Source organism: Rhododendron vialii, chromosome 13a (assembly GCF_030253575.1).
Source record: "Rhododendron vialii isolate Sample 1 chromosome 13a, ASM3025357v1".
Taxonomy (NCBI): domain Eukaryota; kingdom Viridiplantae; phylum Streptophyta; class Magnoliopsida; order Ericales; family Ericaceae; genus Rhododendron; species Rhododendron vialii.
In genome coordinates this window covers 16,751,378-16,774,346 of record NC_080569.1, presented here as the reverse complement: position 1 = coordinate 16,774,346, position 22,969 = coordinate 16,751,378, and the positions used below count along the sequence as shown (strand labels likewise).

Here is a 22,969-nt window from a genome sequence, read left to right as displayed (position 1 = left end):
AAGTACTGTAACGCCCCGATTTTTGGGAACGTTAAATAAACATTTTATTGATAAAACCAAATGGAGTCTTGCTCGTTATTACAACAAAACTCCCACAAGAGTTTAATATTTACACAAATGAAGGGGTTCTAGGGTTCCTAACTACAGCTCCACCTGCTCCTCCATCCTAGCCAGCTTCAAAAGCCTCCAAGGTGTACTGTTCATCTCGATAGTCTACAAGGTCTGACACATTATACTAGCGTCGCCACCAATATAATATGTCAGGGTCACCAAAGATAACACCGTGAGCTACAAAAGCTCAGCAGAACAATCCCATACCCGCTAACCCATAACTTACAAACAATAATTCATATACAACAGACAGTAACAACAACACATCCACATTCGCTATTCAAACTATCGTTGGTGTCCATGATTTTCTGAGTTTCTCCTATGCGACTCATCGTAGGCCGTGTCACCATTTTTCATATACCGATCAACATTTCCAAAATCATTTTTCAACACACCCAACCTCGGTTCCGCCGTTCCGGGTTCCGGAGTATCCTCACAATGATTCCGCCGCACCGGGTTCTCATTGGCAAACAAAACTTGCATTGGCTCCTCTCCGCGGATAACCAAGCCACATTACCAATGAAGCTACCACGTCCGGCTCCATTGGCAATCTTCACAATGGGCTACCAAGTCCGGCCGCATTATGGTTTTCACAATCCACGCAATGGGCTACCAAGTCCGGCCACATTGCGAGTTTTCATTCACACAACGGGCTACCAAGTCCGGCCACATTGAGGTTTTCACAATCCACACGATGGCCTACCAAGTCCGGCCACATCGCGGGTTTTCATACACACAATGGGCTACCAAGTCCGGCCACATTGCGGTTTCAAAACACATCTCATCATTATCCACACCCTAGGTGCCATGTTTCTACTTCCTTGATTTTCGTGTCTCGTTTTCATGCATTGACTCCGCGGTAGGACTTTTCACATACATAAATCATTCATTGAAATCTTGAAACTCAACTAGCAAGATCATCCAAATCTATATTAGTAATCATGCTCATAACCATCCTAAAGATCAAAATACGAATACTTCTAAACAAGCGATAAGTTTCTATTTTTTGAAAACCGTCCTTTCTTCTTTTGTGGAAAGTTCTAAACAACATATGTTTATTGAGGTAAAAGCTCCTTACTCAACACGTTCATACCATCATTAGCAAAACGCATTAATTTACCATCATGTCTTCTAAACATAATAATCGATAGATAACCTTATCTACTTAAAAATACTTCAAGTTATACTTTGAACTAAAGAGTAAAGACATCTTATTTTTCAACATACGGTTCTACACTATATTGGGGTTTAGTGGACAAGGGACTCTACCTTACTTCTTGGCGGTAGGGCGGCTACGGAAAGTACGTCGGTGATCGAGCGGAGTAACTTCCTACGGAATGCTTATGGTAGCTTCGAAAGAGAAAGGTTTCTCTTGAAACTAGATCTTGACTACTACTACTACTACTTTTGGATCGAGAGGGTGGTCGGGTGGCGGTTTAGGACGAGTTTCTTGAAGAACGCAAGAAGAACTTCAAGAACAAGAAGAACTAAGCAAGAACAAAGGAAGAATACAAGTTCTTTCTAGAGAGAGAAGTTGCTAGGTGAAGGTGTGAGTTGAATGCTTGGAAAAAGGTCCTATTTATAGCCAAATTTCTCCCTCTCTCTCTTCCCATGGCCGGCCCTTCTCTCTCTCTCTATATCTTGGATTTTCTCTTTTTTTATTCAACTTGTCAAGCTTCCTTTGAAAGATCAAGGCCAAGTTCTAGGCTTGCATGGCTAGATTTTGGTACTTTGGATTTGATTTTGGAAGATTTTGTGGAGGAAAGGAGGGGTTGTACAAGATTTGGTGTTTAAACAAACATAAAAGGACAATGGGAGATAGATTTGCTAGGAAGGTAAATAACCATACATATGGAAAAGATCATGGAAGATCAATGTCAAGGTACAACCAAATCTGTCTTTCTCTTCCTTCCTCTCTCTCTCTCTCTCGGCCTCTCCCCCTCTCTCTCTCACGGCTCTCTCTCTCTCTCTCTCTCTCTCTCTCTCTCTCTCTCTCTCTCTCTCTCTCTCTCTCTCTGTCTCTCTCTCTCCCCTAGTACAAGTATATATATATATATATAAATAAGTTCAAGTACACAAATATATATATATATATATATATGTACTATGCAATCTATGAAGATTTCCAAATCAAAATAAAAAAATTATAAGATCAAAATTTCCTATTAAACTAATCCAATTTGGCACATGTCTCCCATTAAAATAATAACCTAGTGTACCTAGGAAATCTTAGGGAAATATATTAAGTACATACATATATGTATATAAGTATGGCTAAGGGTACAAAGTACTAGATTTCCAAATCCAATATCCCATTAAATAATTTCAATTAGACACATGTTGTATTAAACAAATAGATTATGTACCTTGCCAAATCTAGGGCCTAATATAATACGATATGAATGTGTACTCATGCCCAATATTTAAATATGGAGGTAGTACCAAGTACCTAATTAAATAAAGGACTATGATTAAAATAACCATAAGGTACAAGTACTATTATATCACAAAAAGTACTTAGAATCTAGGATTTAGATTTATCCAATATTTTAATGCACAAAATCACATGGAAAATCCAAAACTTGATTATTTAATAAAAACCTTGTACCTTGATGGAAGATTAGTGCTATTATCCAATGGATAATAATTCCCCTAGTAGTTATTATCTAATGGGCAATAGTTTCCTTAGCGGTTAATAACCAATGGATAATGGGATGGGATGATATCTAATAAACAATGCATATTTATCCTTTGCACATGTGTATATATAACTATATATTACTATATCCTTGTACTTATCAAATATTCTAATGGAAGGCCTATTGTCCAATGGACAAAGATTACCCTAACGTTTATCGCCCAATGGGTAATGGTTAAAGGTCCAAAGCGTTTCATTAGGGTTTGAAAGGTTCAAAAGGTTCAAGGAGGTTCAAAAGGCTTATCTAGGGTCAGGAGAAAGTAACTAGATGAATTGGTAGTTCGGTCCCTCTAACTAATTGGTTAGAATCTAACTATACTTGCAAAGTAGAATCTCTAGCCAAGAAATATAATTTTAAAAGGCTAAAATTCTAATTATGACAGGTTTTTAGAAATACAAAAGGAATTTTTGGAAGCGAATCCAAGTATTAAAATAAAATTCAAATTTTTAACGAAATTTTTACTTACTAAAAATCAATGTTGTTACAAGTACAAAACATGCCCAAAATATAAGTCTTCTTTCTACTTCCATTCTATATACAAAACGATTCCATTAAGTCCAAACTTGCACAAAATATTATACTTCAAAACATGCATTCAAAACTATCATACCTCATCGCCTGAAAATGGTAAATAAACCGTCAGCTGAAAGTTCAGTGAGTAAATCTCATAAACTCTAATTTGGGTTTTGAAAAGATCAATACGCATATAGCAAATCGGTTGCGAACATTTAAAAGAAATCAAAAGGCATTTCACATGAAACACAAAGTACTTGAATACACATACATCACCAATGCCACCATGCTTACCACATACATACATGACATATTTTGGGATCCCAGCCGATTATTAGTACCCATCGACAATGGCATATACCTGGATATTATAGAACCCTCCAGGAAGGCACATACATGGATATTATAGAACCCTCCAGGGAGGCACATAATGCTGGCTATTATAGAACCCACCAGCAGGCACATACGATAAAAGCAAGGGGCATGACATACATACTTCATAAAACAAAACTTTTAACATACATAGATTTCGAACATCTTAGGAAACACATTAAGAAACATTTTCATTATAACATAGCGCTCAAAATACTTAGACATATCATTTCATAACATAGAAAACCAAGCCACACTTCATAGAAAGAGAGTTCATAAAATTTTTCATTTCAAAGTATGAAGTTACTCACATTCCTTTGCACTTCAAGTAAACGTCAACTTGTGTTCCTTATATCCTTCTCTTGTTCACCAAATCCTATATATTATATGAACACACATCATTTACACAAACAACTCATAAAGTGATGCACATGCATGATCCCTAAAAAAAATGACAAATTAACCATGACTCTCTCCAACAATTCTCGAGAATAAACCACAATGAACTAGATCTAGAGAATTTCAACACATAAAGAGGACTCATATACACATGGTATCAAAATTACTCAAGAATTTACGTGGTCAAGAACTATGCTTACCAATTCAAGGAACAAAGACCAAAAGTACAGAATTCAACATTAATCCGAAACAAAACGCAGCTTAGTAAATAAATTGTTTAAAATTATTCTTTTTGAATTTTACTCCAATTTTTGGACACAATCTACTAGAAAATATGGCTACCTCAAATAAAAGTTACAAAAAAAATAACAAGATGAGAAACTAGGTCAAACACACCAAAAACTAAAGGCCAAAACAGAGATTCTGCAACAGCAGTAAAACAGAGTGCAGTCTAGTGCGAGATTTTTCTAGACTTTGTTTTACGGAATTTTAACCCCAAATTTTTACACGACATAGAAGACTCATACAGGAACATCCCATAAAAATTTCGTAAAATTGAGAGGTGTTTAACTATGTCTAAAAATTTGTGACTTATGGTACAAAATCCAAGAAAATCTCTTGACAGATTTTTCCCAAACTCCCTTTCATCAAAACTAGGGTTTACCCCAATAGCAATACATTTAGCTTCCTTCTTGTTGGTATCTGATCCATAAAAGTTTGAACTCCTATGTATCTTTTTGGTCTAACTTTGCAGGATATGGAGGTGGTCTACTTCCAAGCCTTTATTGATGGTGTTGACTTTGTTTTCGTCGATAGTCCTGTGTTTAGGCATATAAAAATAACATCTATGGAGGAGATGTTAGCGACATTTAAGTCTCCAAGAGCAATAATTATTCTCTGACTGGTCACTAATTGCAGTTCTCTTTTTTAATCTTTTTCATGTTATATTTGTGCTGATGTATTTCAGTCCAGGATAGTGAACTCATAATTTCACACTTCACAGTCTATATCTCAGAAGGTTACTTATTCAACTAATAGTTTCGACCAAGTTGTCCCTATTGCTCACTGTTTCTAGCCATCTACCTCCTGCTTTATGATAGTATGAACTAAGGGTGGCAAATTGAACCTAAATCCATTAATCAACCCAAACTCACTCACTAGAAAATAGACCCAACCCAACCCATTTAATAATTGGGTCAGAATGGGTCCAACCCATCTAACCCATTTATTAATGGGGAATTTTTAGGCCGGCCCAAAAATTAGGTTCGGATTTAATTTAGTCATGCACAATTATTTGTATTTTTTATTCCAATCATGCCCCTTCACGCGCATCAGTGCACGGAACTAGAGAGCATCTAGTATAGAAAAATTATCCAATGCTCCATGAACATTGGTGCACCATTAAAACATTATTTAAATTTCAAAAAGTCATATCTTTTGTTGTAGATATTCATTTTTTTTAAAAATTATACTTTTGGAACCTATTCGACGATATCTACTAAACAAGATCCATATTGAATATGAAATTATGTAAGATTAAAAAAATATCATTTACTATGAGAACTGTTTTTATGAGAATTGTTTCTATGAGAAGTGTCTATGATAACTGTTCCTATGAGAACTGTTCCTATGAGAATTATCTTTATGAGAACTATTTCGGACAAAAATATCCTTGGCTCTGTGAACTGGTTATGAGAACTGTCAATTCTCATAGTCAGTTCTATGATAACTATGTGAAATGGCTATGTGAATGAAAAATACACAGTTCAAATAGTCTCAATACACACTAAAATACACAGTTCTCATGGACAATACTCAATTTTCAAAGAAAATACATAGTTCTCATAGATAGTTGTCATGGACAATACACAGTTCTCATAAAAAATACACAATTCTTTTAGAAAAATACATGGTTCTTATAGACAGTTCTCATAGAAAAATACACGGTTCCCATAGAAAATACACAGTTCTCATATATAATACACAGCTCTCATAGAAAATACACAGTTCTCATATAAAACACACAATTCTCATATACAGTTCTCACAGAAAAATACACAATTTTCATAGAAAATACACAGTTCTCATGGATAAATACACAAATCTCCTAGAAAGTACTCATGAACTATGGTTACGAGAACTGAGACTATGAGAGCTATATTTTTAGAATTAATTCCTGAATCATATTATTTCGGACAAAAATACCATTGGATATGTGAACTGGCTATGAGAACTGCCAAGTCTCATAGTCAGTTCTATGAGAACTACTCAGTTCTTATAGAGAACTGGCCTTGTGAGCTGAGATATGAGAACTGACTATATAAATTATCAATTCTCATAGTCCGTTCTATGTGAACTGCTAGTTTTCATAGTCAATTATATGAGAATTAGCTATGAGAAGTAATTATTCTCCTAGAGAAGCTTTGTAAACTGATTATGAGAATTAGACTAGATGAACTAGTTATATGAACTAGTTATATGAACTAAAAAATATATATTTCACATAGTCTTACCATACACTAAAATACACAGTTCTCATAAAAATATATAGTTCTCATAAAAAATACACGGTTCTAATAGACAATTCTCATGGACAATACACAGTTCTCATAGAAAAATACGTAGTTCTCATAGAAAAATACACAGTTCTCATTGTCAGTTCTCATGAACAACACACAGTTCTCATAGAAAAATGAACAGTTCTCATAGAAAATATACCCACGAATAAAAATTGAACAAAAATAAAAAGGTAATCAAATCAAATATAGTTATAAATGTTCTCACCGTCATGTCTTCAAAAAAGTAATCAAAGTAAAAAAAGTAATAGTTCACATAGAAAATAAATTGATTTAGAATTGAATTTTTAACTGTCAAGTCTTGTAGAAAAATACACACTTCTCATAGAAAATACACTTGTTTACATAGTTTCACCACACACTAAAATACATACTTCTCATAGAAAATACATAGTTCTCATAGAAAAATACACTTCTCATAGACAGTTCTCATGGATAATACACAGTTCTAATAGAAAATACATAATTCTCATAAACAATTTTCAAAGAAAAATACACAGTTCTCATGGACAATACACGATTTTCATAGAAAAATACACAGTTCTCATAGACAAATACACAATTCTTATGGACAATATATAGTTCTCATAGAAAATACACAGTTCTCATAGAAAATACACAGTTCTCATAGAAAAATATACAATTCTCTTAAAAAATACACACAAACAAAAATTGAACCAAAAAAAAATCAAAATCAAATATGAGAGGTTGAAAATACATAAATTTGACATTTAACAAAAAAAAATCTACAAAAAATTGACTGCCATTGATGGATGGCCTAGCATTCAACAAAAAAATCGACTGACATTCAACAAAATATCTAATCAGCAAAGATTTCTACCCTTGCTCTGGCGTCTCCTGCGTGGATCTCAAAAAATTTGTGTTCTAAAATTCGAATCTCAAAAAATTTGGGTTCTAAAATTAGATCCGAGAAATACCAGTGGGCCTCCATCTCGTACGTCGTCTTCATGTTCATGCTCCGACAAGAACCATGGGCAAAGCGATGATGAACTACGTACAGTTTGTGAAATTGAATTGAAACGGATCTAACAGTCGATCGGAATCGGAGAAGACGATCGAAGTGGAGTTGATTCCCGGAGAATACGGATACGTGATCCTTACCCTCGTCCTCTACTGCTTCCTTAACATCTGGATGGCCGGACGAGTCCTCAAAGCACGCAAAAGGTATGCAACTTTCTTGATCTAAATCATATCAATGGTACTATTGATTTGATAATGAAAAATCTCTTTATCCTATTGCATCAATTCAATAGAATACAGATCGATGATGGAGAGAGAGAGAGATGAGGTTTATCATCTTCAGAGGGAGAGGGAGAGGGAGGAGGAATGATGAGATTGAGTTGACGATGCGGACTAAAATGGACAAAAAAGTCATAAGATAACATATCCGAGCCTATGCAAGCTTGGGAATAATATTCTGGGTTGGGATCAAACCAAGCCCAAAAACTAGGACCGGCCTCTAATTATCTATTTATTAATTGAGTCTTATTGGGTCTTAATTGGGTCAACTAAAATGACCCAATAAGTCATTAACATAATCCAACAAAAAAATAGTAGAACAACAGGTTTGTAATGCTAACAAATGCGTACAAGATCAATTTGTAATGCATTTTTACTACTGTTTCCAGTATTAATAGAAAATTTCGTAAGTCGGGAAAAAGAAGAGGTGAAAGGGAATCTTATGGAATACACTATATATAATTAAACTGATATAATTTGGGTATGTAGCGTGTTGATAAAAAAAAACTATATGTGGCAACAAGAGTGCTCAGCTAATAGAAGGATAATATCGGATGATAGAAATTTAATCACGGAGGAGCCGTGAATAAGTTTTTCACGCAGCTCTGCACAATCTTGCCCGTCTATTCACGCAATCAATGGTTGAGATTGACCGGTAAAAATTAGTTTTCAATCCTGATCGTCCAAACAGTTACGAAAAATAAAAAATACCGAAAAAAATTATGGACAAAAAAGTTCACAAGAATGCAACCTGAGTTGGCACTAAGAGTGGGTTCCTGTAAACTTATTTTTTTTCTTCGTTTTGTCTGCTTTGTTCGTCTATTTTGAATTTTAGTTAAATTTCGTTATATTTTTTGGATCAATCATTTGTCTCGACGAAAGGAGTTAAAAAGGTAAAAAAAACTTGTGTCAAAAGAAAAAAAAACGAAAGAAAAAAAGTATCAAACAACTGTCTTTTTTTGTCTAACCACACCAAAGATAGCTTCAACTATCTTTATCGAAACTCATACACATTTTACTTACTTTGATTTTTGAACCCCCTAACCTTAATTATTTCCAAATAATAATAATCTATTTCATTAATTAATACATATTCTTGTCTAATTATTTAACTAAATTACCCTCTTGTAGAACAGAACTAATTGAGCTTCGGCTTCGATTTTGGTTCAGCGACAAACTGTCGGGTTTTTGAACTTGACATGCACGAGTGGCACATAAATAAAATACTACAGTAAGTGAAAACGTAAATACAAATAAGGGTTAAAACTTGAGACATATATAGCCAAGGATTTAATTATTGGTAGCTACGTAGCGATTTCTCCGTCATCCGGTATAGTTGCACCCCGTTATTACGGCACTAGCAAGAATTCACCCCTATCGGTTGATTTCCGTGATGAATCGTTTTTTATCCAATTTTTAGATCGCTTCCTATATAGTTGCTTTAGGCGTTCTAAAAAAATTCATGGTAGCTAACGACATGCTACTTCCGCTACGTATCGGAAAAATTAAGTGTACAGGGGTAATTTGGTCATTTTAGTAGTAGAGGGATAGTATGGTAATTTTATGCTATGTTTGGATTGAGATTTGAAATTTTTTTTGAAAAATAGTAGGGGTAATAAGTGGAGAGAGAGAAATATTGGAAATATGAGGAATCTATGGGGAATTTCTTAAAAAATGCTTTTTAAGTTGTGGAGAGAACAAAGCATTAGTCATTTAAATTTATAGGGGTAATATAGTCATTTTAGTATACATTGATATTTTAGTCAATTTTAATTTTAGTATAGAGTATGTAATTGGGTTAATAGGAGGGTTGGGTTTGCTTTTAAATAAATGAATTGGGCTGGGTATGGGTAATTAGACTCATAATTAATAGGTCTAAATGGGTCAATGACCCATTAAAGACCCAACCCACTTGCAACTAGCCCATTTTTGCCCAAACCCGCCCATTTGCCATCCCTAATATGAACCCATCACTACCACGATGAACAGTTTTTGCAGATGAGTTCCATCAATGTCCATTTACCTGAAACCAATGGCATGTAATCGTTAGTAGCTCATTTGAATGTTTCCATCAAGTCTGTAATTATAAACCTTTGAACTGATATGTACATTGATGTTAATTATTGAATATATATCCGCCAATTACAATTCTAGCCACCAAAAGCAACGGGCACGACTTTAACGTGCTTTTTGCCCCTTGTTGAAAAACAAAAATAGCAACTTCTATTGCCAGTAGAACCTTTGCTGTTGACAATTGAATTACGAAAATCCTATGTGTACCGACCATTTTTGGACCGAAACCGTACCGACGGCCGCGCGCGGCCGTCTCCGGCCACCGGACGGCCGATCCGAGCCGTCCAAAAATTTAAAAAAAAAAAACCGAGGGGCCCCACGCGGGAATTAACGTCATCCGATGTGTGTAGGGTGCTTGATCTAAACACCCTATTTTTCGTGTATATATGTATACACGAAAAATAGGGTGTTTAGATCAAGCACCCTACACACATCGGATGACGTTAATTCCCGCGTGGGGCCCCTCGGTTTTTTTTTTTTAAATTTTTGGACGGCTCGGATCGGCCGTCCGGTGGCCGGAGACGGCCGCGCGCGGCCGTCGGTACGGTTTCGGTCCAAAAATGGTCGGTACACCTAGCAGTACTCATTGAATTAACACTTCAAGCAGTTGTGCCTTATATATGGTAGGATTTTTTAATCAATACAACTGCTGTTGATCTAGTTTCAGTCCAAGAAATGTACTAACAAAATTTTCATGCACCCCATGTTCTTATTTTTTGGCATATTATAAAATCATTTACACCATTGACTGCAATTACCAACCCAAGTTGGATTGCATCAGGGATCCGGCAAGGAATCTCAAAACCCAAGTTAAGGAATCTCAAAACCCAAGTTGACCCAACCAAGCCCAAGGCTATTTTTTACTCCTTGAGATATTTATATTCGTTCCGTATTGGTCAATAGAATATGAAAATGATATGAAGGGAAAAATAATTCCTCCTTAAAATTGTCAATACGACTGCCTATAGAGATGTTTTACAATTAGACCGTTTTGTTAGGGCTAACATGAACTTATTTTGAAAATCACTTAAATTCATACTAAGATCTATCAATAAAATTTATCCAAAGAATTATGCTAGTCATAGATAAATCTGAACACATTTTATTAGGAGAATAATGGTAATAATTTAGTTTTAAATCATTCTCGTCGTACATTTTTGTCGAGGAAAACGTTATTTAATCATTTTCCGAAATAAATGATTCTAGTTATTGAGGTAGACCAAAATAACGGTGTATGTTTGCTCAGGAGGAGCTGCTGATCCCCCCTTAAAGGCTAAAATACCCAAAAGATCCTCGAGTCTTACACATATCACCCAGTCTCAACCTCAGGTGCACCTGGGCCGCTCGTCCTTTCATCTAACAATTTTCATTTCGTTCATTCATGGCTTAGCTTCCAGATAACCCCCCCCCCCCCCACCCCCAATCGCATACTCATTGATTATCGGTCGTGGGTTGTTGTGGGTTTTTGTTGCTTTTAGTATTTGATTGCGTTTGGTTCTCTGCATTTCCTTAAAGAAAAAACCATTTGGTCCATTTGCTTTGTAGCCTTGGGTTGGTGGGTTTATGCATCCCTGTTGATCTCGCAATTTTGGTGTCAATCTAACTGGGTTCTTCTTCAGATTTCCGTACATTCTGGTTTCAGGTAAGCCTTCGATCTGATTGTGGGTTTTTTTTTTTTTTCCGTTGTCTTAAATTTTGACATTATATTTGTTTGGGTATTGGCTCTGATCTCCATGATTGAGGAGTATTTTCATGTTTTTTGGAATGTTAGGGCTAATTCCTTTGAAGCTGGTGCTGACCGGCTATTGGTGTCATTGGATCTTAATATTAGAGCACTATAACCAATTTATGGATTTTCAGTAAATGTGGTAATTACGTAGAGTGTGGTTTTTTGTTAGTATGTTTTTTTTCTTGGATATGTATGCTATGAATTGTTTGCATATCCGTTGGGTGTGTATGTTGAAAATGACCACATAAATTCGCTAATAGCTATTTAGACTGTATCTGTTGTTTGCGTCTCCTTTAGAATCCGAAAGTTCATACTTCTTTGTTATTTGAAGTAAGGTTCTTGTCTATAATATAACTGCTTTTTTGAATCTATGGTGATCTGATAGTTCTTGGTTAGTTTGTAGAGCAGTTTTGTCAATTGTCGTTAATTTGGAGAGTCATCGTAGGGTTGTCCAAGTGCCTTTTAGAAAATTGCCTACTGGGATCTTTGACTGCGGATAGGCAAAGCTCCTAATGCGTGTAAAACTCTAGGGATCTTAGAATGGGTACGCCACCGGATAGATTCGGCCTTGACGTAGGCTAAATGTCCACATTTGTAATTATCCCCTTCTTGTGGCACAGGATTAGTTCGTTGATTGGGGGAAAATTAGACTATGGCCTCGGTTATTCCCCCCATGTGGGGATTTGCTACTATGATGCGGAGGATGGGATAAGCTAGTCCGGATCCGGATCCTCTAATTCATTTTTTTCCCTCTCCAAATCCTGTGAAAGTTTGCACAACAAGCTCCCATCACTAGTGAAGGTATCGAACAGCCATAAGACAGCCACGCACGCACAAGCCAAAATATTTAGTTGGACAATGTCATTAAACATGTAACCCATCTCGACGCCAAATTGCTACCGGTTAGGGATGAAACCAAGTTAACAATTTTGAAATAGGTTCATCAGTGATTTGGAAATATTAATTGTCTCTATCTCTCTCTCTGAACCCCCCCCCCCCCCCCCCCCGGAATTTCCTGCATGTGTGCTCCATTTTGAAAGGGAAATTTATATAAATGGTCCTCCTAGTTTCATCCGAGTCTCATTTTCGTTCTTCAAGTATCAATTACAACTCTTTTCACCTTCAAGTTTGGTTTTCGTACTAAATTGGTCCAATTGATAACTTCTGTCAGCCAAACTGAACGGAAAAAATCAGATTGATGGCAATTTGGACGTTGCAGTTCGTACCAAGTTGGTTCAATCGATAACTTCTACCCTCAATCTGATTTTTTCTATCTAGTTTGACTGGCAGGCATTATCAATTGGACCAACTTGGTACGAAAACTAAACTTGAAGGTCAAAAGAGTTGCAATTGATACTTGGAGGATGAAAATAAGACTCGGATGAACTAGGAGGATCATTTCTATAAATTTCTCATTTTGAAATGGGTTCATCGGTGAGTTCATCAGTGATGGCGGAAATAGTAGTTGGCTCCAGGGGCGGAGCTATGTTGCGGGGCTGGGCCCCCTAGTTCCCCGAGCGTCCGAGTTTTAAATTTTTTATTTTGTATGTACCTGATTTTGAATATTTTTGATAATTATTCGTGTATAGCTTCTTTTAATCGCAATAATTTTGGTTCGATTTGATAAAAAATTGGTTATTTTACATTCTCATTTCTCAATTTCTTTCATAAATAAAAAAATAAGCATGTGATAGTTGATGTAGCCTAAAAAATCATTTTAATGTACAAATGTAATGAATTGGAAAGCAAAAACCTTATGATATAATTAGTATACGTTCCAATAAACAATATATGTCTACTAAGCCGGCCCCCCCGGGGTTAAAATCCTGACTCCGCCACTAGTTGGCTCTCTCTCTTTCTCTACCACTGATTTCCTACATGGGACATCAATTCCAAGTGGGTTCACCACTCATTTCAAAAAGATTTGTGGTTTGAAAAGGTTGAATATTGGTAGGAAGAGAAACTTTGGCCCTATACCCACTTTTGATAATTTTCTCTGTTGGAATTCTTGGAGTTATCTCAAATTGATTGACTGGAAATATTAATTTTGGGCTTGATAGATTGATTGCTTTGAAAATCATTGGGCAACGACTAGTCTATTTGTTCTGTTCCAACTCGCCTTGGGTTCTCAACTGGGAATTTAAGGTCTCTGTCTTAGAAAACAGATTAGGGCATTGACCGCAATGACCGTTTCTGGGCTATTCCTACATTGTAGACTGTTACGGTTTCTTTGTGATTTCAATTGTTTAGCAGTGCAAAAATCAGTTAGATGGCATTATGGCACATTTCAGTAATTTCTCCATATTCTCAAAAAAATGAAGAAATTTCTTCAAGAGTTCATTCTCAGACTTGGGTAAAATTTTGTTGGATGGAATTTGCATGTTAGATAAATATCCACATCCATAAATGAGATTGGTGGCCTCCGTTGCAGGACCAATTGGGGGAAGAGAGAGATCACAGATTTCATCCCTAAATGCCAGCCAAGAGGACGTTAACTTAGTATTAAAGTGGTTTGAGCTTGAAACGACATCGTTGCTTCTTAATATCATTGGCTGGCCTTTGTGGTTTTATTAGAGCCGTCCGATCCATTCATTAATGTGTTGGCAGCTACCTATTCAAACCTCTAGATGATATGAAGAGAGGAAATATGGAGAGAGAGTCCAAATCCAATCTAGTCCCACCACTTATGTTGCACGGATAGGAACACGTACACGAAGAAATGGGATTTCTAAGAAAAATGGAATTTTTATGCCAGTGGAGCGTAGTTATACAACTTATATGTAGAAGCATGAAGCATCAATATATACAAACAAGCATCATATATACCTCATGCACATCATATTAACCTAAAATATTTGAAGTAATACACATATGGCCCCAACAAAACGTAAAAAATTGTATATTAAACCCCTATGGAAAGGCTCCTTTATTTGCTTCTCCTATTAATGTCTGATAGGACCACGGAAAAAAACTTAGAAGTACAATATGCACTTTTATATTTCTAATTATGATCCAAGGTATACTTATGTAGGATGGGATTTAAACGGGGCCAAGGATATGCTCAAACACGAAGAGAAGTGAATGTTTTGGAACTGTGAACAGTGTTGGTGAACAGTAGAAAGAGAAGATGGGATTTTAGGAAGATAGGTCTAGGCATCACACCTAGAAAACCCAATGCATCACATCTAGGGTCTCTTTAGCATCACACCAAAGAAAAAATAGCATCACGCAATCTAATAGCTTGAAAGCTACTCAATTTTATTATCACTCATCATGATTTGCCATAAGGCTTACAATCTTATTTATACCCATTTCAACTTGACTCTAGAACTTCCCAAATTAAATAATCTTCTATCAACTTTAGACACATTGTACATAGACTCTTTGACTGCATTAATGACATGAAAAAACTTAATGACTCTTTGATCAACTAATTGAATGTAAAGACTTTGACTAGAATTTAAAGAGACATTTTGACTTGACTAGATCCCAAAAGACACTTCTAAGAATCCAACCCATGTCTGGCCAATATCCCAAGTTGGCCTTATTCATCCCACATGTGCCAAATTAAGGCTTGGGCCTTAGAGCCATCTAGTCCATAAGGCCATAACTTCCAACCATGTAAAATCGCCAAATTCCCGTGACCTCTTTGTATGGACCGCATCATTATACTCTGTACTTTTCGTGCTGATTCCTGTCCATGGCTTGAATGTCATGAAAGTAGGTGAATAGGCCTTAGAGCCATCTAGTCCATAAGGCCATAACTTCCAACCATGTAAAATCGCCAAATTCCCGTGACCTCTTTGTATGGACCACATCATTATACTCTGTACTTTTCGTGCTGATTCCTGTCCATTGCTTGAATGTCATGAAATTAGGTGAATATAGAAATTATTTAGATTTAGGAACTTGGAATAGCTGTTACAAGATTCTAAATGTTTTTTCTTTTCCCTTCCAGTTTTTCCACAATCAAATTGACTATGCTTTTGTGTGTGTTAACTTAACGGAGCATGAAGGAAACACTACTATAAACGTATCATTGCATCCACATAGAGGTAGCATAGATACAAAAACACCATTTCCACTTTGCACCCAATCTTTTTTGGTTTTTCTCAAACAATTTTAGACAAGTTATTTGTTTTATATGGATGGGATTAATTGTTTAATTGTTATGTGGAAAATGTGTAGGCATGTTATTTATCGATTTAATAGCAGCTTATAGCACACCTTCTTCAAGAACTGGTATATTGTGTTGGTATTTTCAGATAGTTATTGATATCACTATACTTTTGTCGGCAATGCAAATACAGAAGGCGCCAAAGATCTCCATTACATTTCGAATAGAAGCGGCCATATAAGGGAGCTTCTTTCCTGGAAATTTGTTTCCAGTTTGCTGGGTTGATAGTAGTGACAAAAAATATCATATGGTTCAAGAAGTACATGACGATGGCAGCTCCTAGAAAGACGGTCATGGGACTAAAATCGTACCAAAATCAGGCCGAGGTGCTGGTTAAGAACTATTTACTTTCAGATCCTTTCCTTCCTTATACATCTGTCCTTGGGGGCATATTCGTCTGCAAAATGGTAATGGCCTAACCATCTTTCTTTTTGATCAGTAGCCCTTTGGAAAAAATGGATGAGTATCTCTGCGTATATTGGAATCATAATATGTTTGTGATGCATAGGATTGTTTTCTTTTGTTTCAGTTTCTTTCTTAATTGCTTTCTTAAGATTCAACCGAATTGTGTGACGTACACATTTATATAACATAAAAGTAGTTAGCAAAAGCAGTTTTTTTGTACTTTTGTCCTCTAATTTAGTTTTCCCTCACAGTTATTTGATCTTTCGCAATTAGTCAGCGCACTTTACTTCGACACGTATTCTACACTTACTAAAGTACAGCGGATGGAGTGGAACAATCGGTAAATGCATAATCCTAATGTTTATTTAGTTGTCTATTGACCAGTTGACTATACTATTTTGACGATCTTATGTATGTTTCTCTTGAATAATCTTGCAGTGCTGTCTCCACTATTCATGCAATTTTTATTGCAACTTTGTCATTGTACTTTGTGTTCTGGTCAGATCTCTTTACTGACCATGAACATGCTGGCCTTATGACATTCCGAAGCTCACAGCTATCAACTTTTGCATTGGGAGTAAGCATTTTTCTCTTTCTTTTTTCCTGTCAATCCTCATTTGATTACGAAAGAACCACCTGTCTGTACCTGCCGTTAATTTTTAATTTTGGGTAAATGCTGGAAAGATACTAATATTAGGAAGGCTGGATATCGTCAATGAGAAGGAGAAACCTATGACACAGAGAAATATAAATGCTTTGCTCTCTGCTTAACGCCGCTACCCGCAACCACCCCCCCCTTCCTCCTTGTACTTCCTCTGTAGTAAAGCAAATTAATATGTACCATGTCATATTGCAATAATAATTTATGCCTCAATCTTCCAGTTAAAAGGAGGTACAAGCGGAACAATTTAAATTTGTATTTTTGCACCAATAATAGCATTTCCACGTTAAAATATCTCATTCAAGATGAGCTCTTGATTCCCACGTGATTCTTTGGCGAGGCACTTTTTGGGCACCTGCTCTTGTTCCTGGTGGTTTATTTTTTCCTCCTCGTCAAATAGTTTTTGTATGGTATCAGAGCCAAACCCATTCCAACTCACTGTGAACAAAAATAAACAACAAAGTATCAGCCCACTGCATGAAGACAGACCTAAAAGGAGGTTGCGCGATAACCGACACCCCCAAAACTGCAAAATAATAATTGCAGAGGCGCAACTGCTTTTGCCATTTTTTAGGCTTGATTATGCCGCGTAATGTTCTTCGTTCTTGTAATTTTCTGTTGGAATTCTTAGGTTTACCTTTTGATTAATTTTGTGTTTTTTTCTAGCACGAGAAACCTTCCTGGTAATAGTTTCAATGTGACTTTTGACAGGTTTCCGTAGGATACTTCGTTGCGGATCTTGGAATGATTTTTTGGTTGTATCCTTCTCTGGGTGGAGTAGAGTATGTAAGTATCCTGTCAAGGATGGGAGATGATCAAGCTTAGCATTTCTTATTTTCTTTCAGCCCATAGTTCAAAATCTAGCTTATTAAGTGTTCTCTATGACAATGCAACTTTGAGATGTATAGTTCATGTTTACCATATTCCAGATCCGTCTGGTCACCCTTGTTTTACTGATTGATAATAAGCTTTTCAAATCAGATTACACAAACATGGTGAAGGCCACTTTTGACCTTAAACTCTGGAATAGCATTCAAAGATTCAAGTATTCAAGAACCCTTTATAAGTTGAAAGCATCGTTCCTCTAATTCCGGTTACTACCCGGAAATATGCTGAAATTTGAATCTGCAGATTATATATTTGGTGCAATTGGGGATTTTTAGATCTACCGTGTGGTTTAGAGTTTAGAGTAGTTGAGCACTGAAACAAAGTTGATGATAGAGCATGTATAATGGTATTTAAAGTCTTGTCAATGTCACTGATACGATTGTACCACTTCGATTTCAGATTGTGCATCACTCTCTTGCTGCGATTGCAGTAGCATATGCATTGTTTACTGGGGAAGGACAACTTTACACATTCATGGTCCTAATCTCTGAGGTGACGACTCCAGAGATCAATATGAGATGGTATGTCTGAACAAATGAGGGCCCCATGGGTATATGAGACTGCCTATTTGACTTTGAGGCATCTTGTTTGGGTTGTATGCAGGTATCTTGATACTGCTGGTTTAAAGAAGTCAACTGCATATCTGATCAATGGTGTGGTGATATTTTTTGCTTGGATGGTGAGTTATATGATTTATATCCATTATGGTATATTTCAGACGGATATGACTTGCTATTGGCATCCATCTAAAATGAAGAAAATCTGAGCTCTTTATAATACATCTCATATTAGGTTGACCTTGCACATTAGGACACGTTGCAAAACAAATTTCCTAGCAATGTATAGTTGCCAAGGCGTGAATCAATTGATAAACGAAATGATCCTTGACTACGAACTATGAGATGTATTATCTAGAGTCTAGACCTAAGGATTTTGATGATAAAGATGTAAGCTACAAACTGATATTTTAGTCAACAATAAATGAACAACTTGTATTTTTAATGATGTGATCATCAAGTCGTCCAATAGGTAAGATGCTTCTACTGTAAGAGACGTCGGTGTTTTGGTTTTCCGCTATCTTGTAGAAAACGGGTTCAAACAAATTTTTAAGGTCTTTAGCATATGTCAATTATTGTCTTTTTTCCATTGTCCTCCCGATTTTTTCTCACATAAACTTTCTCTCTCTTTATGAGATCCTCAGCTTACATAAGAACCGTTGTTGACCCGCATCCCAATAAACCTGGACTATTTTGCGGGTTCCATGTTAGCTTAGAGGAGATTGAGTGTGTATTTTGAGAGTAATTTGGGGAAGACTAAGGCAAAAGATGGCATATAATCAGCCTAAAGAGCTTAAAAAAAGTTATTTGAACCCTATTCCAACTTTGGCAAAAATGGGGCAAAAAAACAAATTCAGTGAATCGAAAGGTTCCCAATTCGGAGATTCGCCCACAATTCACAGCAATTGCAGTTCATGCATTTTGTTTGTGCTGATTAGGTGATTACCCATTAAACCATTTTGAATGGTACGAATTGCCGAGTATAAGGTTCTGGCAACAGAGTAGCAATGTCGAACTGAATAAGAGAAGCCAAATTAAGTTGCGGCAAACTTGCTTTCATTGCCTTGAGTGGGGGATGCCTATAATAACTCAGTAATATTATGATTGTGTTTTGTTTTCGGTTTGAGTTGTTAATTCATCTAGTAGCTTGCTGAAATCGATCATCGAATGCAGGTTGCAAGAATTTTGTTGTTCGTTTACATGTTTTACCATGTGCGCTTGCACTATAACCAGGTAATTCTACTACTTGACGTGTCAATTCATGACCAGACTTACTAGTTCTTCTGTTCGACTTCGATACTCGTTTAATGTTCCTTCCGTAACAGAGAAAGCGTTCTAATCACATGAAAGGGTTCTATTTCATACAAATACATGTAATCTGAAATCTGATGCTGGTATAATACTACTACAGTACTACTGTAATATACAATATATCAGTTTTATGTTGGATACAACTAAAATTTTGTTCCTAGCACATTTTCATCACTAATGTTTTTAAAGTTCACATAGCAGTTACAACTTTTCGGAGTTATCATCGTCGTCACAAGTGTTTGACTACTTGTAGAAGAAAAACAAAGTAAAGCGTGTAAAATTTTAAGCAAGTGGCAAAGCATGTTTTTTCTATTCCAATTTAGTCTCTCTCTCTCTCTCTCTCTCTCTCTCTCTCTCTCTCACACACACACACACACACACGTTTGTGTGCGCCACATGCATATGCACCAATGCACACAAATAATTCAAGTTTCATCTTCTAATGTGTGCATAAAGTGGTCTTCTAATGTGTGCATAAAGTGTTCGTTATATGAATCATGGATGTGCATGGTCGTCAAGTATTAGTAGTGGAACGAAAACTCTGAATGATGACATGGCAGGTCATCAAGATGCACATCATCGGTTTTCTTTTGGTGTTTGTGGTGCCTTCTGCGCTTGCTGCCATGAACTTGGTTTGGTTTGGGAAGATTCTCAAGGGATTGAAGAAGACTTTGTCAAAGAAGCCGTGACAGAGGATATTATAGCTTAATTTCTTCGCCTTAACGTGCAGTCCTGTGTCCGTGTCCATCTTTTTCCGTCACTGTATAAATTGATTCGTGAAAGAGCTGAAAACGGAAGAAATGAAGGTCATTTGATTCCCCAAGTAAGGGAAACCAATATGTTGTAAATGTTCAGTATGCACACGCCCTTGGTGACACTTTTCTCATGTTTTGATGTAACTGGGATTTCCCCCCTTTCTCCGTCATGTATCACTTCCAATACCTTGGTTGTTTAGCCATATCTGTATCACAAAAAAGCAAATAGAATCCCATTGAGGTAAAAATGAGTAAGATTTGGATTGCTCTGCTTGTTGAGTTGAACATTGCTGCTTTTTTCTGAAACGTTTTGCTGGGAATTACTTCGCATATAGCAGGGACTTCCATCATCTGGTATAAGCATTAAAGATCCCCTTCTACTCAAGTATTTGTTGAATTCTCAAGTCGTAGTACATTATTTCATATATTGAATAAAGGGTCTGTTTGGTTAACATTATTTGGTTGGTTAACTTTATTATTCTCCTATTTTTGTTACTCTGTCACGGAATAAGCAAAATGACCTCGTTAAGGCAATAAGCAATGTCAACTAACGAGTCCTACTTAAGCCAACACTGTGATTAGGGAGATTAAGCCATGTGAGGAACGAGTCCTACTTAAGCCCACACTGTGATTAGGCAGATTAAGCCATGTGAGGACAAGCGGAGGAGTTTGTTCGCATTCACGTGAAAACTTACAAGTGTTTAGAGTTTTTTCGAGATCATCATTTGCGATCGTCAAAGACTATTGGTTTTACTCGGCAGATTTTGTTTACATATGGTTTTTTCATTTGGCCCTCCCGATTTACTTATAATGAAATTTTGTCCCAATTACATTAGAATCTTGATTCCGTACCTGATTGTGATGGTGACTCAACTGTCATGTATTCATAATTTGAATGAACAAAATGTAACCAGACAAAATACTTTTAGACCTCATATAATATAATATATGCATTTCTGTCTGTATGTGCTTTCTGATTGAACAATAAGATCAAAAATGATAAACAAAGCCAGACAAGATCAAGTGCAGGCAGTTAGCGGTAGCATTTCACCAAGCGATTCCTCAATATCAAGTTGCATAATATATTCTGTTCAAAAGAAGAAGAAAAAAGTTGCATAATATGTTGATCACTTTCAAAATGCTTTCTTCAACAAATGGAGCCACCAACTTTTGACCCGATAGTTCTATCTTTAGCAGGTACAATTCATGAATAAACTACTACAGTAAAATATTCACAACGAAGTAGATCAATATTCTCTTATGGGATCTTCACGTGATGTAAATGTAAATTATAAATTTCTAACGGTCTTATTAGATGATTCAAACTGTTCAATTTATAGGGATCAATGTCCACAACATTCATGCAAAAATTTAATTGATCAAACATCGGAATTTGTTTGAACCAATATTATTTGTCTTAAGCATATTCTAAAAAGTCTCTGCAACTCCACTCTAAGAAGGTATATCTCGTTTACAAAATGAATGGCTCAATTTGTTAACGAGACCATGGTGGTTCTCACTTTGTCCCACATAAAAAGATACTTTCTTTTTGTAGTGGGTCATGTCCAATTTTGCCAATATGTGCAGCCCGAATACATTGGAAGAACCTTGAGACGAATGTTGGTGGTCTGTACCGACGGTCTACCCGTTCCATATAGCCTGCCCTGTTCGCTCAGCCCATATCTAATGGAGTCGGGTCGGGCGAGTCGCCTGACCCGAGATGAGACGTGGAAATTACTTAGAGGGATTATCATGATAACATGCTCCGAATACGTGGATCCAGCCACATGTCTACAGCATCAACTATGACATCGCTAACCGAGACGGTTACTTGTGGTGTAAGGCACACGTGGCGTGCACAAGTAGCTTGGAGAGCAAGTACCAAACACCTATATAACTTAAGGCCCCGTTCAGTTGCCGGGAAAGTACAGAAAATGATGAGAAAATCAATTTTTCCATAACTTTTGTAGTGTTCAGTTGGCAGGAAAGTAGTGGGAAACTTGTTTTTAAGTTTTCCTGCGAGATTTACTTTCTTGCAAAAGTGATCCGGCCAAAAGCATAGGATTTTGCGTCACGGGAAAAGTGTTCTCCATTGTGGAGCCAAAATCATTGGCGGGTAAGAATAAAAATGAATGACGCCAATACCAAAAAGTATGAATTAGGTTATTAGAAAGACACTTTGAGATTTACGTGAGTAACAAAAAATTCGACTACTATGGTGCTTTCTGAGATAATTGTTTTGAAAAAAAATTGGTAGTTTATTTTTTTAGAAGTATTTATTTATCTTGTCATTGGTCTTCAATTTTGTTTTGTACTAACTAATTTTCAGTGAGTTTTTGCATCGGCAATTAATCAAGCACGGTTGTTTAATATTTATTTATTTAGTTATCATCTTATTTTTTAAACTTCATTTGTACGGTTAATTATCAGAGAATGTCAATTTAAATGGGAGATTTGCATGACCATTCAGAATGTAGCAAATT

The 22,969-nt window shown here is 36.3% G+C and overlaps 1 protein-coding gene across 3 annotated transcripts; it reads left to right on the top strand.

Moving 5' to 3' along the window:
• Positions 1–11,303: 11,303 nt before the first annotated feature.
• LOC131313030 (uncharacterized) lies at positions 11,304–20,771 on the top strand. Of its 3 annotated transcripts, XM_058341089.1 has the most exons (10): positions 11,390–11,645; positions 11,775–11,871; positions 16,043–16,316; positions 16,566–16,654; positions 16,753–16,891; positions 17,687–17,761; positions 18,263–18,384; positions 18,467–18,542; positions 19,594–19,653; positions 20,292–20,771. In XM_058341089.1, exons 3-10 carry the CDS (start codon positions 16,173–16,175, stop codon positions 20,418–20,420), a joined length of 834 nt encoding a protein of 277 aa, XP_058197072.1. In that variant the 5' UTR covers positions 11,390–11,645; positions 11,775–11,871; positions 16,043–16,172; the 3' UTR covers positions 20,421–20,771. The 3 variants fall into 3 exon arrangements, with proteins under 3 accessions (XP_058197071.1, XP_058197072.1, XP_058197070.1); XM_058341088.1 differs by lacking the exon at positions 11,775–11,871 and having other exon boundaries at positions 11,304–11,645; XM_058341087.1 differs by lacking the exon at positions 11,775–11,871 and having other exon boundaries at positions 11,406–11,645; positions 16,046–16,316.
• The last annotated feature ends 2,198 nt before the right edge of the window (positions 20,772–22,969 follow it).